Genomic DNA, 16,366 nt, shown 5'->3' with positions numbered 1-16,366 from the left:
GGGGAGATCGTAGATAATGAACATGTTTAATATTTCCGATCACAAATCCTGTGGTGTGTGGTCCGCTCCGAGAGGTGCCGATCAGCTCCGAGTAGAGCTGTCCACACCCTCGAAAGAAAGCTCTCTGATTGGCTGAACATCTCCGTCTCACCAAGGTGTTGCTGCTTAAAAAAAAAATCCCCTCTCAGCTGTCAGAGCTGGAGACATGAATATAGCATGTCTGTGAAATATGTTCACTATATGACAGTGAAAGAGGAAAGCCAGAGCTCCTAAACTCAGCCGTGCAGAAAGTGAGTGGTTAATCCTATCGCTCCTGGATGAACTGTATTTCCTCTATTCAGACTCAAACTCCGATCTGATACATTCATCTGCATCTCGGCCAGTCCTGCAATAATCCCAATGTTTTAATTAATCTCAATTATTAACCATCATGAAAGAATGGGAGGGGAAAAGAAAAAACTTTCTGCTGACTCCGTGCCTTCAGAGAGCGGACCTATAATAAAACTTTTCCTAATCAAAGCTCAACGTGTTTTTATTCTGGTTTAAACCATCAAATCTGTGGACAAAAAGAATGATTTAAGACATTTGGTGATTTTTAAAAAGTAGCCTTTATTTGTCACGGACTGCTAATAACTTTATTCTACTGCTCCACTCGGGAGTCAAAAGGAAAAAACAAAAAAACAAAACACACACACAAATTAATAAGCTGATTTATTATCAAATTTAGAGGGTAAATTATAGAAAATGATCTGAAACAGTTTCCTTCTTCTGTACTCGAACATTTAAATTTTCTGACAAGGTCCCGACAGTCCGTGCTCCGTGCGCATGCGGGAGGGGTCCGGTCCGGTCCGTGCTGACAGAGCTATACCGATGTGAATGAATGAACTGAGGGGATGAATGAGTTCTACACTTATTATTTAAAGTGGAGCTGAATGTAAACACAGGAATGAAGGGAAACCGCGCAAAGTCACGTTGGACTACGCAAGATTTGGAAGAGTGAGGAGCCGATTCTTGGCTGAAGAATCTTGTAGTGTGTGTTCTGCTCCAGAGCGACACCACACACTAGAAGATCAGGAGAGGACGATCTGGTGCGATCTGTCCTCTGTTGTCTTCTAGTGTGTGGTCTCTGAATCGGGGAAGATTGAAAAAATCCTGTAGTGTGTTCTGGCCTTTAGCTGAAGGTGGCGTTCCTTCATCCATGTGGAGATATCAGCCAGACATGCTGATACCCGAGCTGAGACTGTCGTGTCGTCAGGTGGAAAAGAGAGGAAGAGCTGAGTGTCGTCAGCATAACAGTGGTAGGAGAAGCCATGGGAGCGAATCACTGCACCAAGAGAGGTGGTGTACAGAGAGAAGAGTAAGAGGAAAAATAAGTAAAGCTCCAGTAGTTGACAGGAATGGTAGAAGTGAGACTGGAGTCTTCAGCCTCGGCTGTGTTGAGATGAGGCTTTCTGAGCAGTGGGGGGGGACGTGGGCTTGTTTTAAAAGTAGAAGGAAAACGTCTTACCAAGACTTTTATATTTATTTCAATCCGTGCCTATCGAAAAACCGGAGCAGTACTTCTCAGAGTGGGATAAAACCATCTCACGATTTATTTGGGCTGGGAAAAAACCAAGAGTAAGATACAAATTTTTGCAACTGCCAAAGGAGAAAGGAGGATTGGCCCTGCCATGTCTGTTTGACTATTATAGATCTGCTCAATTACGGCCACTGATTGGTTGGTGCAAACCCACTTACAGATCAAGATGGAAAGAGATAGAGAGCACAATGGGGAGAGGACTGCCAGTCAACACATTAATAGGAGACCCTTCTTTAATTAGTCATTTGTCAGACTCTGATAATCCATATGTAACTAGCTCACTAAAGACGTGGAAGGGAATAATTAAAAAGTACCAATTGGGAGGGAGGGCTACAATCTTGAAATGGTTTGCTTATGATCCAGAGTTCTTACCCAGTAAACATGTCACAAGATTCAAAGAGTGGTCTGCAAAGGGGCTGACAACTTACTCCTCACTTCTAAAAAAAGGTATTTTATTAAGCTTCCAGGACCTCAGGGATGATTATAATCTGCAAAATCACGACCATTTTAGGTATTTACAAATTAGGGACTTTATTAAAAAGAAAAAATTTGAAACTAACATGACAAATGGAATTGAAATTCTGGATATTTTTCAAAAAGCCTGCAATGATGGCACCTACAAAAAAATAATTTCTAGACTATACCATGCTCTCCAGAATTTAAAGGGAGATCATACTCTTGAGATTAAAACAAGATGGGAAGTAGAGGGCAATATCACCATAACAGTAGAGGAATGGGACAGAATCTGCAGACAGCAACGGTTAACAACAAGCTCTCCTTCCTGGCGGGAATACAGTTGGAAGAACCTGATTCGTTTCTTTTGTACTCCAGCACAGAAAATTAAGTACTGTAATCAAACTGCTTGTTGGAGGTCCTGTGGAAATACGATGGCGAACCATTTTCACATCTTTTGGGATTGTCCCTCTGTGGTTATTTTGGAAACATATCCATGGCGTCCTGGAGGCAGTTTTTAAGTTTAAAATAAGTTTCACCTTCAAAATCATGTACCTTAACGACTTAGAAGATCTTGTATGTAGAAAGGGAGACAAATCTTTATTACGACTTTTATTAGTAGCAAGCAAAAAAGCCCTGACAAGAAAATGGTTGAAAAAAGTCATACCTACTATAAATGATTCGATTGATGTTGTCTACACTATATACATTATGGAGAGAATCACATTTAAACTGAGATGTAAAATGGATATTTTTGATGACATTTGGTCAAAGTTGCTCACGTACGCTTGCACAGTAAGGCCTGATTTTGTATAGTAACAACTGGTGTAAAGGTTGCTGAAGTAATGAAACTTCCTCCTGCTGTTTGTTCTACTATTGTTTTGTAATTGTGCTGTTTTTTGGGGTTTTTTTTCTTCTTGAAACAACAATAAAAAGTAAATAAAAAAAAAAAAAAAAGTAGAAGGAAAAATGCTGGTTTGCAGGGAGGAATTGACAGTGTGCGTGACTGCAGGTTTGATTGTGGGGAAGATGGTCTGCAGTAGGGCTGAACGATATATCGTTATCATATCGATATCGCGATATGAACATTCAGGACATTAGTTTCTCAAAATCAACGATATCAAGATTTCCCCTGCTTGCCCTGCATGTAAGCTTGCCCATGCACAGGTAAGGCCAGCCAACCACAAACCTCCTTTACTGGTTGACAGCTGATGGCAGAGGGCGGTTGCAGAATCTGCACAAACGAGTTTGGTGGTAGTGACAGTGAGTTCTCATAAATAAAACTGCATTTTTTTTTACATCCGTATTATGATGTTTTTATTTTTCTGAAAAATGCTTAACTTTCACTGAATCCATTGTAATATATTGTATCGATATCGAGATATCTGGCACGGATATCGAGATATGAAATTTTGCCCATATCGTTCAGCCCTAGTCTGCAGGATGCCGGTGAGTATTGGATCGAGAGGACATGTTGTAGGGTTTGAGCTCAGAAGAAGGCTGGAGACCTCCTCCTCGCTCAGAGGAGCAAAAGAGCAGACCTCTGAAGCAGAGTGTTGTCGTTCCTTTTACTCCATGCAGAGTGACGCTGGTCCACCGTTGCTGTGTTTGTGTTTTTCAGGCACCACCGTCGATGGTCAGCACCGAGCAGAGGCAGCATGCCGAACATGTGTTCCTCTCCTTCAGGAAGTCCAAATCCCCCTTCGCCATTTGCAAGCACATCTTGGGTAATTCAGTCCCTCGTTCTCATCTCTTCACTTGTTTCCGTGTCCAGCAGGTCAGGAAACAGCCCAGCTTCAGTCCAGTACAGTCGAGTGAACTGAAATCCACGCTGTGCTGAGTGTAGAGAGTGAGCTTCTGCTTCCCTCTCCTCCTCCAGAGACCAGTAAGGTGGACTACGTGCTGTTCCAGGCAGCCACGGCCGTCATGGAGGCCGTGGTGCGGGAGTGGATCCTGCTGGAGAAGACCAGCATCGAGTCTCTGCGGGCCTTTCTCCTCACCTACGTCTTACAGAGACCCAAGTCAGTGCCGCCACCGCCGCCACTGCCGTTTGTCTCACTGGCTGAGTCCAGGAACCTGGACGGGCCGTGGGTTTGACTGTCCTCCCCCACTCCCTCCAGTCTGCAGAAGTACGTCCGCGAGCAGATCCTGCTGGCGGTGGCCGTCATCGTGAAGAGAGGCTCCCTCGACAAGAGCGTCAGCTGTAAGAGCATCTTCCACGAGGTGGGCCAGCTCATCAGCAGCGGGAACCCCACCGTGGTGAGACTTTCACTTCTATATGCGGGAATTATCACAGGCAGACATGAATAGATCAACAAGACTGAATTAATAATCAGAAATAACTTTTATAGTAGATGAATTCGCCTCATTGCGCAGATTTTCTCAAATACGACATTAGATAATATGAATATTATCACAGCTACATCAAGTTTTCATTTGTTTTCTTTTAGAATCTTTTTTTTTCTGACTTGCTGTAGAATTAAACCTCGGTGATTTTGTCAGAGTGGAGCCGTTTTCCTAAATGCGGTTGAATTTTAAGGTCTGTGTAAAGTGTTGTTGGTAAACTGGGAGTAACTATTAGCAGAATTTTCAGTTTTCTGTCCATGATGGGCTCCTGTGTGAGCTCTGGGAGGAATCGCTCCAAAAACATTAGTTTTTCACTGCTTCACCATCAGACCAGCAGGGGGCGCCATTGCACCGGGAATTACACCGAGAAGGCCTGGGCGCAGGAGTCACTCTTTTCTGTTCAGGGTCCGGCCGTCGGGGTTCAGTCCAGCTTCATGCTGAGGGTTCCGGACCGTTCAAACAGAACCGGGACAACATTTAAACTTCACCTGTAAAGCTTCTGTTTTGGCGCAGAGTGGACCTGATGAGCACGAAGCCAGTTTCATTGAAACCTTCTGGTGTGAAATACAGAGAAAGCTTCTCCTGCAGCTGTTGCATTCTGGGTGTTTTCTAAACCTCCCCTGACAGCATGGCTGTGATGCTAATGCTAGTCTGCTAGCTTTCAACAGCAGCGTCGCTGATCTCCGTTCTGTTCAGTCTGCTGCCGTTTCAGAAACCACTGCTGTTTTGTTGTCTTTCTCAAAGCTGTGGCCCGCGGGCCAGAACTGGACCATCAGAGGGTTCAGTCCGGTCAATGTGGCGAGTTGCAGCAGAGTGAGAGAACCTCATGTTTCCCCTCATGCGCTCATGTTGGTTTGAGCTGCTGGACTCAGGCGTGTCCAGCAGGGGGCAGCACCGCCTCTGGATGAGCTTCAGGAAGACGCTGTGGCTGGAGAAGAAGATGTAGCCTGGTGAAGGCCTCAGGAACACCGCCGTTCATCTCTTTAAAGCTTTAAACACCTCAGATTAGCTCATTCTGGAGAACATCTGGATCCGTTCTGGACATGTCAGGGATTCTCTTCGGAAAAATTGCATTTTTTTATGATTTCTGTCCTGGTCCTGGTCCTGGTCCTGATCCTGGTCCTGTTCTGTCCTGTCCAGCAAACCCTGGCCTGCTCCATCCTGACCGCCCTGCTCAGTGAGTTCTCCAGCTCCAGTAAGACCAGCAGCATCGGCCTCAGCATGGAGTTCCACAGCAGCTGCAAGCGCCTGTTCCAGGTGAGTCCGTCTCTCCGCCCGGGGCCCCCCCCCCCCCCGCCGACCCGGTCCACCGCTGCTACATGTCCTCTCTGGCTGGTCTCCGGTCTCCCAGGAGGACGGCCTGCGGCAGATCTTCATGCTGACCATGGAGGTGCTGCAGGAGTTCAGCCGCAGAGAGAACCTCAACGCCCAGATGTCCTCCATCTTCCAGCGCTACCTGGCTCTGGCCAACCAGGTCCTCAGCTGGAACTTCCTGCCACCCAATCATATCCTTTCCTTCTGTGTGTGTGTGTGTGTGCCTGTGTGTGTGTGTGTGTGTGTGTGTGTGGCTTTGCAAGCATGCGGCGCCCGGGAATGCAGCTCCGTCCATCAGTTTGACTGCAGAGTTCATCTCTCCTGCTCACATCGGTGTTATCTTCGCAGTTGGTCGCATTGTTGACCGATCTTAGGCACTTGGAGTGTGTGTGTGTGTGCGTGTGTGTTTGCGCTCATTACAACCTAAATCCCGGCCGCCTGGCATCCCCTCTGCCTGTCTGAGGGATCTGCAGTGGCGCTCGCTGCCAGTCAGGGCCATGTATCACTTTCAAAGAGGTGTGTGTGTGTGTGTGTGTGTGTGTGTCCATCCCCGTGTCATTCCAGCAGCACGCCGCCCCCGCCTCGGCTTGTTCAGGCTCCCCTTGGTATGCGCGGCACGCCGGCCTCGGTACGTGTGTGTGTTCTCAGACGCTCACCTCTCGCTCCTCTGCTCGCCGCTCGGCTTCTGGCCGGCGCTGTGACTCGGGCTGAGGATCGTGTGTCTGCTTGACGCCTCCGGAGCAGTTGCCGTAGACGTGCGGGGTGGTTTAGGCCGAGGTCAGAGCAGGCGACGGCGGGATCGGGAGGCGTTCAGGGTTCAGCCTCGTCTGTTCACCTCCAGCCCGGATCGGGAGTCCAGCTTCTCGTCTCCACACACACTCTGCCACGCCTCCAGCTGCCTCTACTCAGGTGTTCATTATTGTCAGTAGAATTAAAGTCAGTGTGATTGATTCTTCTGTTTGGCTGCAGAGAGACAGTTTTGACCCCACTTGGTGTTTTTCTGAAGTGATTTACACTCGTTGCTGCTCACTGTGGAGCTGCTGTGTTCTTCGGTCCAGACTCTGAGTGCGTCTCATCCGCTTCAGTTTCATGAAATCAGGACACAGACGTAACCGGAGCTGTCCTCCTGCAGGGTCCTGACGGGGAATGAACGCTTCAGGCCCTGAAAGCAGCAGTGCCTGAACTGTGTGTGTGTGTGTGAGTGTGAGTGAAGGCCTCCGCCGTCTGGACGGTTGTTGAAAGGAGAACAGATTGATGAAGGCCGCCGGGAGGCCCGGTGATCACGGCCGCCTGTTTGCAAGTGTCACGCTACGCCTGTGCCGCCGCCGCCGCCGCGTGGCGTGATGCGATGGCGGCGGCGGTATGTGCCTGGATGGGTATCAGGGGGCTGGAGGGGCATCAGGGGGCTGCTCCTTAATTGCGAGGCTGACAGCAGGAACCTTTCACACAAATACAGCGGCTCAAAGGGCCTTTTAACCCCCCTCCTTCCCCCTGTCCCCCCCGTGTCCACCCGGGCCCGGCGGCATGCCTGTCCTCCGTCCTCCGGCTCTGCTGGCGTCTGCTGCTGCGACACCGCGTCCCTCCACGGCGGCGGTCGGGGGGCGTAATGGCCGTGCGAGCTGAGAGCGAGATGAGCCTCTGATCCGGAGCTGCAGGCCGTCCTGCTGCTGTTTATGAAAGGATGAACCGGTTCAGCTGTGGGTTCATTTGTCAGGTTTCATTGGTTCCATGTGTTCATTGCAGTGAACGTTCTTCTCTCCCGTAGTGCTGAGAGCTCATCAAGTCTTTAAAAGTATCATGTAAATCTATGCTTGACCTTTTTCCTGGAGTTGAAATTGAAGCATTGATTGAGCTTTGGTCTGTATTTTGCCACTTAAAGCTGATTTTTTTTAAACACAGTTCTCTGTAAAAGCATGTTAGAGGCATGTTTGTGTAACTGAACAACTTTATAATGGACGCTGAAGGCTCGTGCTGCAGCAGGTGTCATCATTACCGTTAGAACATTTAACGTATTGGCCCGAATATAGGACGACTCTGATTATAAGACGACCCCTATTTTTCAAATATCATTTTGTGAAAATAAAAATATATTGAAGACAATAAGGTTACTCATAAAACAACTTTTTATTGTACAATTATTCTAAACTCAAAAACTCACAACACAGATAAGATTTCACATGATTTAAGATCAATGTTACTGCAGTGTTAAATAAAAAATATATTCTTTCTAAAAATTTGCAAAATAAGCAAATAAGTCTCAAAGGTTCCATAACTGCATTAATGATGTAAAAAAACTTTATAACCATCAAATTCAAGTTCTATTCAACTCAATGAGCATTAACAATTCAGTCTAATATTTCCGCTTGGCAGTTGTTTGTTGACTCTGCTGCGTTGATCACCATCAGTCGGCATCAAACCTTCGCCTCTGTTGTTTGCTTACTCGTCTAGAGTTCAAGCCCCTTCTTTCCATATGGTCGCGTTTCTGCATTTTTCGTCAGATCATGTGACGCTCGATTCGCTTCCTGGTCACCGGTACTTTGGCTCCATCTAGTGGCGCGGATGTGTAACGACAGTCTAGTCCTCGATTATAGTACAACCTCATTTTTGAGGATACAATTTCTGGAAAAAAATATCTTCCTATGTTCGGGCCAGTACGGTAGTTCACATTGGAATACATTTACTTTGAAGGTCACATTTGATGGCTTCCTTTTGACTTTCTCTTGAGCAAGCAGTGAAACACTGAAGAGAATAGGTGTTTTTTTTTTTTTTTCTTTTCATCTTGGCAGCAGCGTCGTGTTTGACTCCTTTACTCGAGCAGAGATCAGGAATCTGTTTCTGACTTCCACCCTGGACGTTATCTGGTGAATGGCGGATTATCCTGCCGTTATTGTATCTAAAGCCAGGTGTAATGAACGCCGCCTCCTCGGGAGCTATTCTGGAGAGACGGCTGTCAGTCCAGCGCTCGCCTCGCTCGGCCTCAGTATTCTCATTAGCCGCTCAGGGGTCGGGGGTCAGCGCGTCGGCCCAGTGGCCCTCGGGGTTAAGGTTAGGATCAGGAGTGTGTCAGCTGGTGCTAACGTTTGCCTTCCCTCGACCTGCATGGCGACTCTGGCAGCATGTGGGCCGTAAGACACCGGCGCTCCATCAGTCCGTAGATCCAGAGGAGGAGCAATGCCCGGAGCGCCCCTCCTCCTCTGTTCTGCTGTGACTTTCCTGATGAGGACTTCCTCCTGACTTCTTCTCCACGAGTGAACAGATGCAGTTTTCTGTCAGTTGTTGCTGTTGGATTGTGGGTAAAACGTCAGTGGCGTTGAGCTCAGTGCTGTAATTGCTTTATTATTGGCTTAATTCAGTAGAATGATAATCAACGGCAACTGCTGTCTCAACAGACGGGGGGTGAGCGGTGGAGGGGGGGGGGGGGGGGGGGGGGGGGGGGCAGGTTGTCGGAGGTATTCCTGGACTGTTATTCCACATGGCGAGGCGGCGGGGCAGACTTAAGGCAGGATATATCACTTAAACCCCACCACGCGCCTTAGCATAGCGCGGCGGTCCCGGCCAGGCCGCTGGCACGCCGTCAGCCCGTCTTGGAGCGCAGGGTCCGCCGTAATGAGCGGAGGATATGGGAGAAGGCCGCTAATCCAGCATCCTTGAGAGCGGAGGCCGTCCGGGCCTGCAGAATATTCCCATTATCCACATAGATTGGCTCTGCTATTTAAAACCCACGCAGACATACCGTCGACTTCAGTCAGCGGCTGCTTTCAGCCTCGTCTGCAGATTGTTGATTGTTGTGAAATTAGATTTTCAGAGAGGTGGGGGCGTTTTATCCGAGCTGTTTCTTCATGTAAACACTGTTTAACACGTTGAAAATACCGATAATGTGTTTATTTTTCACAGCAGGATGGAACGTTCGGCCTCCGTTTTGTTTTTCTCCTGAATATTGAGGAGTGATATGAACAGCACTGTGTTTAGAGTAGGAAGAATGATCAGAATATTCATTATTTCACTCTAAAGATGTTTCCTGCTCCAGACTGATGTCCAGCGAGGTGGAGGTGTCGGTTCAATCTCCTGAGTGAAAAACTGAATCCCAGACTCATCTGTTTCGACCGCTGTGTCTGAGGCAGTAAACCTCAAACCGTCAGTCCACCAGGGCAGCAGCGGAGTCCGTTTAAAGCCAGAACTACAAACTGAACCTGGTGAATTTTCAGTTCCTCTGTTGGAAGCTTTTGTCTTGTTACAACTCCAACCACAGCACAGCAGAGAAAGACGCAGCGGCTGGTTCGGTTCAGCCTCAGAACCTTTTCTGAACTCTAACATACCGAGATGAGACGACGGTCCTGACATTTTAAAGCCTTACTTTAACTAACTGAAATCCGGGGGTTGAAGTGTTTTTCTTGTGCGGTCCATGTTAGTCAATCATTCCATCCGTTAGACGGGATCTCTGCAGTCGTTTGTAGTGCCAGCTCAGTGGGGTTTTGTTTGGTTGCAGATCTAACAGACACTGAAGAGTGTGTGTTGCTGGAAAACACCTCTTTGCTTTGTCCTGTGTGTGTTTGTCCGCTAACGTGACTGCTGGACGAGAGAAATCCTCCAGCAGCGCTTCTCCTGCTCTTCGCCGCTCGGCTGCTGGTAATTAGCGCATTAGGCTGTGTGTGTGTGCGCGCGCGTGCGTGCGTGCAGGCCTACAAACCTGGCAGCTGCACATCGACTGAGGAGCCAGCGCAAATCTCTGCACGTGTGTTTAGATTGAAACTCCTGCGGTCAGTCAGAGGTTTGATTGGTACAGCTCAGTGTGTGTCTGTGTGTGTGTGTGTCTGTGTGTGTGTGTGTGTGTGTGTGTGTGTGTGTGTGTGTGTGTGTGTGTCTGTCTGTCAGTACGTCTTATCTGAGCAGTGGAAAACTGACGTGTCGCATTAGTTATTCTGGAGCCTGCTGGAAGAGTTTAGATAGTAGCAGGTGATGCCTTTTAAAAACCCACCAAACCGCAGCCACATGTCCTCGTCACTCCGTGAGCATTACTCATCCTCCAGGCACGCACACACACACACACACACTCTCTCTGTCGGCCTCTTTTTAACAAGAAGAGATGTTGTGGTTGAGGTTGTAAATTTACATGTCAGGTTAGCGAGTAGAGTTTCCTCGGAGTTCAAAAGCTTTTCTCATTCTAAATTAAGAAACCGTTTGAGGCTGGAGTGCGGCTCACGCAGCGGCGGGAAATACACTCCGAGTTTTCTCCCAAGTTTTGACACTCGTGTAAATGACAACAAGAAAATCAGAATAAATTAAAGAAAATTTATTTGATTCTTTAACACTATAAAATGAAAAGGAGGCACTGTGAAGATGGACACACACTGTTTGGACTTTTCTATTGAGGCGGGTAGATGTGAAGCACGTGTTCTGCCCTCTGACACACCTCCACCACGTTCTCTGCTGTTTACATCTGACGTCTCACACACACTCGTCCGATAAGTTTTCACCTGCGGTTTCTGATTTTGCTTCTGATCTCAGCTGCGTTACGAGATCTAAACAGTGTGTTTCCATCCTCCTGGAGTTAACGGGACTCGCTCAGCCACGCCTACAGCCGCACTAAACGTTCCCCTTTCTAAATCCAAAGTACAGCTGTGTTCAGAACAGTAGCGCGTTGTCCGTGTAGTTTTCTCTGAAAACCTGAGAAAAGTGGCTCACTGTCCGTGTCCCACTCTCCAGTCAATCAGAGAAGTTCAGGAAACGACGCAGCTCAAAAAGCTGCTGGGCTAAAATGATCGACAAAGCTTTAAAATGCCACGCAACACCAAAGAGACGTGGAAGAAAACTCGAATGGACTGATGACTCTGAGAGGACGTCTATGAGAAGTTAATATCTCAACAAGCAGCAGCCAAAGCCTCACTTATTTAAAAACCAAAAAGATGTGCGGAAAACCCAAACAGAGAATTCAAGCCACAGTGAAGCATGGAGGAGGAAGCATCATGCTGTGGGGCTGTTCTCTTATGGCTTTAGTTCTGTTTTCACCTACTGCGATCATGGATCAGTCAACAGACGCCAGAACATGTCAGGAGACGTAAAAATTTTGTTTCTGAGGCCAAAACAAGCCCTGCAGAGGAGCCGTGGAGCGTTTTCAAAGCATCCTGAGCTGGAATCCCTGAAGCTGGTGGACTCAGGACCAGAGGGTCTGCTCTAAACATGAATTCACTGATTCACAGGAAGGCTTCATTCAAAAAGAGGCTTCAGCTTTACTGTGAGTGTTTCAGTTTGTCAGAAAAAAAAATCCACTGCTGTTTGTTTTCCTCCACAGATCAACATTAATCTGTCTTCATGCCGTCATTCTCCATGTTTGGGTTTAGAATGTAGCGTCCCGTTTTCCCAGTGCGAAGGAAATAAGAGCCGGTTTAGTGATTTTGAGCGTGACTCACATCTTTAAACACACCGGTTTAGTTTTGAACTCAGCTGTATCATTAAGTCTTTTCTCTGGACTTTTCCGATCTCTGGTATTTATTCCGTCCGTCTGGAAAGGCTCAGTTAGAGGGACTCTGCCTCCACGCCACTATTTTTAACAGGGTCTAAAAGCCAAGCGTAGGAAAGACACACACACACACACACACACGCACACACACAGACACGCAGGCCTTTAAACAGGTGCCAGCTCATGTGCCGAAACGCGTGGTGTGGTGTGTGTTGTGGCGGGTGTGTGTGGGGAGGGACTGCTGGCTGTGTCGGAGGAATGCCTGACCTTGCCGCCCTCCGCCGCCGTTTGGCTTTGATCGAACATTCCTCCCAAAGTTTCCGACTTCTGCTGTCACTGAGCCACAGCCCGGTGACCTGGGTGTGTGTGTGTGTGAGAGAGAGTGTGTGTGTGCTTATATTTTGTGTGAGCGAGGACTGGAAAGGGATGAGATGGGAATAGATTCTTTTTTTTTTTTGGATTTTACATAATCTGCATCATTTGGTGTAGTGTCGTCATTTAGCAGGAATTGTTCCGGGAAAAATAAAGCGGTGAAATGAAGCGTTGTCGGTCATGACTGCACAGAATTTAATGTATAAATTTACTGCTGCGCTTTGATTGAATCAACCCTCTGAGTTTGGCTTTTTACCAGCCGGTCAGACGATTCAAGGCTGTCGTTTATGTCCTCTTGATTCTATTTATCTTTTCAAGCTTCTGCAGACCAAACACATGGGAAATGATTTGACCTATCTAGACAAATATATTTCAGCTCTGGAGCCGCAGTTCAGCCAAATGCCATCTTGAGGGGACCGGAATGGTAAAATAGAGCCATGTTAACCTTAAAACTGAAACCGTGAACTTTTTCTTTCATGTGGTTTAGAGTGTTGGTGATGAAAATTTTCACAAAGCTAAACTATTTCTATGGAAAATGACCACAATCCCCAATAAAGCCAATTTTAACGAAACCTTCTGGAGACAATCCAGTAGAATAACGCTTGGCCTGTTTTCCCAGACTCCCCCCGACAGCATGGCTTCTTTGAGGCGGGATATCAGCCGGGCAGCTGGTTCCTGCTTGCCTCGGGTTCCAGTGTTCCGCTGTGTCCGGGATTCTCTGAAGAACTGCAATTGATGTTTTTTTTGAAGCGTTTCCAGTCTGATGACCGGCTACAAGCCTCTTGTGGGCCAGTTTTGGGCCACAGGCTTTATGTTTCACACCCCTGCTCTAAAGCAGGACCCCATTCGTCTGTTTATTAAAGAAGAAAAACGACGGATAGCATTATTGGCTGGTCTGAGATGAAGATCAAGAAAGTTTTGGGCCGGTTTACTTCATGACTCTTCAGTTCTCATGTGTTCGTCTATCATCACTCTATTGATGATGGATGTCAGTGAGCTCGGGAGAAGACCAGGCCTGCTCTGGATCTAGGACTGGCTGTCCATGCAGACGGCAGTGAGCCGTGGGTTGGTCGTGGTGGGCAGCCGGGTGTTTGGTGGTAAAGCCTCCTTTGGGACTGTTCCTGACGAGCCAAGCAGAAAGCTGGTGGGCGTGTCGAGAAACTGTGAGTCCGGCAGGAAGAGTGGTGGCTGTGAGGGGAGAGTGTGTGTTGTGGCTCGGTTAAAAAGCTTGTTGTGGGTGCAGAGAAAGTCTTAAATGAGGAGACAGCTCAGATGTGGCAGTCTGGGTAAAGAAAGACTTGTTTGGGAGGAAAGTGGTAAAGTTGAGAATGTTCTTTCCAGAGTCTGGACGATGGTCTGAAACACGGAGGAGAGGAAGCGTGTGTGAATGGGAGAGAGGAGCAGGATCAGTGTGTGTGTGGCTGGGGTGAGGGGAGCCGATTGGCCGAGATGGCAGAGGGAGTGTCTGAGGAGCCTGGAGGACTCCTCGTCACCGGACACATTGCCAGAGGCATGCAGACAGCGGATTGGCTGCGGTGGCAGTGCGTCTCCTGCGCTCAAGATCTGGAGGAAGCAGAGGGCCGAGAGGGGAGGAGGAGAGAGCGAGAGGGTGAGCGAGGGGACACGGAGGGACGGGGGTGTCAGGAGGAGTCCGAGGAAACCTGGAGGGGCGTGAACAGGAGGGGGGGAACCCTGGTGAGTGAAGAACCCAGGAGAACCGAGCGAATCAGCAGCCGAGGGCCTCGATTAAAAACAACCTGAGGGGAGCAGCGAGGGACGGGGTCAACGGGAGGAACCGGCTCCCGCTGAGAGGGAGCTCAGTGACAGGAGCTGCTGCTCCTCCTCCTCCTCCTCCTCCTCCTCCTCCTCTTCCTCCTCTTCCTCATGCTGGTGTTGGTCTTAACTGGCAGTGTATCACTGGGCCGCCACTACATCGCCATGTTCGAGTCCACGCAGAACGTCATGCTGAAGCCCACCGAGTCCTGGAGGGAGGCGCTGCTGGACACCCGCATCATAGACCTCTTCTTCACGGTGAGTATCCTCGCCTCCATCCCGCCGCCGGTCGGCCCGCGGCGCCGCGGCGCTCCTCTTTTCCCAGTTTGTAACTTTCCTAGTCGTTGCTTCACGACTTGCTCTCTTCCCAGCAGGAGCCGTTTGGTGTTTTTGGTCTCTTCTGGTCCTTCGGTCTCTTGACGTTTTCCTCACTGTGGTGTGTTTGTTCTAACCAGACGGTTTGTCTTCTCATGTTGGGCGGAGTGATCCAGTTTGACCGCAGCTTTTTGGCGCGTCCTGCGTTTTGTGGGCTCCCTGAATGCACCGTTAAGTGGATTTACGGGTGCCGTTGCCGCGGCGGTCGCGTTTACGGTGCTGCTGTCCAAACGGACCGCCCGGGGAGGCAGACGGGTGTTTTTATGTCCCGGCTGCTGAGTCTGAGGGAGGCGGTGTGGGAGAGCAGTGTGGAACAAACCGGTCAGCCTCCGTCCAAACCCGCCCACTGCCGAGGCGCCCATGAGCAGATACTGCTCCACCCTCCACCTGCCCGCTGTTTGGACTGAAACCCTCGGTCCAGATCGTTATTTAGTTCCCTCTCCAGTCTGCCTGGAGTGTTTTCCTTGACCATCTCCGTCTCAGCGGTGTGTGTGGCGGCGGCCGCTCGGCTCTGACTCCTCGCTCTGTCCAGACGGTCGGACATCATTTCCCTCCCTGATCACTGTGAACCAGCAGCAGAGCGCCGAGCTCCTCTGGTTCCTGCTCCGGTCAGATTTACATGATTCAGGCTTGAACACTTTGGAGGAAGGAGATCGGCAGCAGTTCTAACAGTTAAACCTCACAGCAGACGATCACACCACCCTGTGAGAATTCCAATTAAATAAATACCAGTTTGAATTCCTGAGCGCTCTTCCTCATCGCGCTGCGTATTGATTAGTGCGATCAGTTTATATCAATTTACAAAAAACATCTCAACGTGGCATGTTTTTGGTCGAAAGCAAAGCTGCATTTAATGACTTTAATTGTTCTGCTTTATTTTCAGTTCTGTTTAAAATTAGCTGGTGCATTTAAAAAAAAAAGTTAGAACTCCCTAGAAATCTTAAAACCTTTCACAGGTTTTAATCCAAACTGTAAAACTCTGATAAATCCCGGATCTATTACGCTGAAACTGAAATAATCCGAAATGCAGCATCGTAAAATAGTAGATTAATTCATGAAAAAGTTTTCCTGCAGTATTCAGAGTTGCAGTAAAAATGTTTCCGTGACGGTTGCGAGCGCCACAGAATCTTCAGTCCAGACCGTGAACCAGCGTCGTCGGTCCTGAGAGCAGAGCTGTGACTCGACCCGGTAAACTCATGGAAGTGAATTTAATTTCTCACTGTTAACGGAGAGTACGTCAGGTTCGAGACTGGATTAAATGTTTTGGCCAGCATAGGCTGAGTGCAGAAATAACCAGCTTGTCAGTGATGTTCAGCTCTTCTTTAATTGCTTGTGAAAAACGACTTTAGCCAGTCAGTCTGGGTTCAGTGTCTGATAGCTTTTCATTCATTGTGCTTCTGATGGACTGAATAGTAGGAGTGGGTGTGAACGGTAGTGCAGTCTGGCTCACTCCTCTCCAGGATTGTTATGAATGGCAGCAGGTTCTTGATGAGCTGCTGTTTCTGCTCGGCGTCACTCGGGTTCCTGTGTTTCTGCATCCTTTGACTGATGGTGAGATTCAGGCTGTGATTTTCAGTGAACGCTTCGCCCAGACTCAGGAACGCTGAGGGGAGAGAAGCTGCCGCTTTCAGAATAAAAGCTCAGCAGCTGTACTGTTTGATCCGTGAAGCGACACGCTGACCTTCAGCGTTACCGTC

General features: G+C 48.5%; 1 protein-coding gene across 1 annotated transcript in view; it reads left to right on the top strand.

Moving 5' to 3' along the window:
* Nucleotides 1-16,366, top strand: part of xpo4 (exportin 4) — a 41,752-nt gene that overhangs the window by 3,929 nt on the left and 21,457 nt on the right. The window contains 6 exon segments of the mRNA XM_030112458.1: nucleotides 3,654-3,759; nucleotides 3,912-4,053; nucleotides 4,153-4,291; nucleotides 5,519-5,635; nucleotides 5,730-5,883; nucleotides 14,440-14,552. Coding sequence (XP_029968318.1) covers nucleotides 3,654-3,759; nucleotides 3,912-4,053; nucleotides 4,153-4,291; nucleotides 5,519-5,635; nucleotides 5,730-5,883; nucleotides 14,440-14,552 — 771 coding nt within the window.

Source organism: Salarias fasciatus, chromosome 16, assembly GCF_902148845.1.
Source record: "Salarias fasciatus chromosome 16, fSalaFa1.1, whole genome shotgun sequence".
NCBI classification, from domain to species: Eukaryota; Metazoa; Chordata; class Actinopteri; order Blenniiformes; family Blenniidae; genus Salarias; species Salarias fasciatus.
This window is presented reverse-complemented; position numbering and strand designations above follow the sequence as displayed.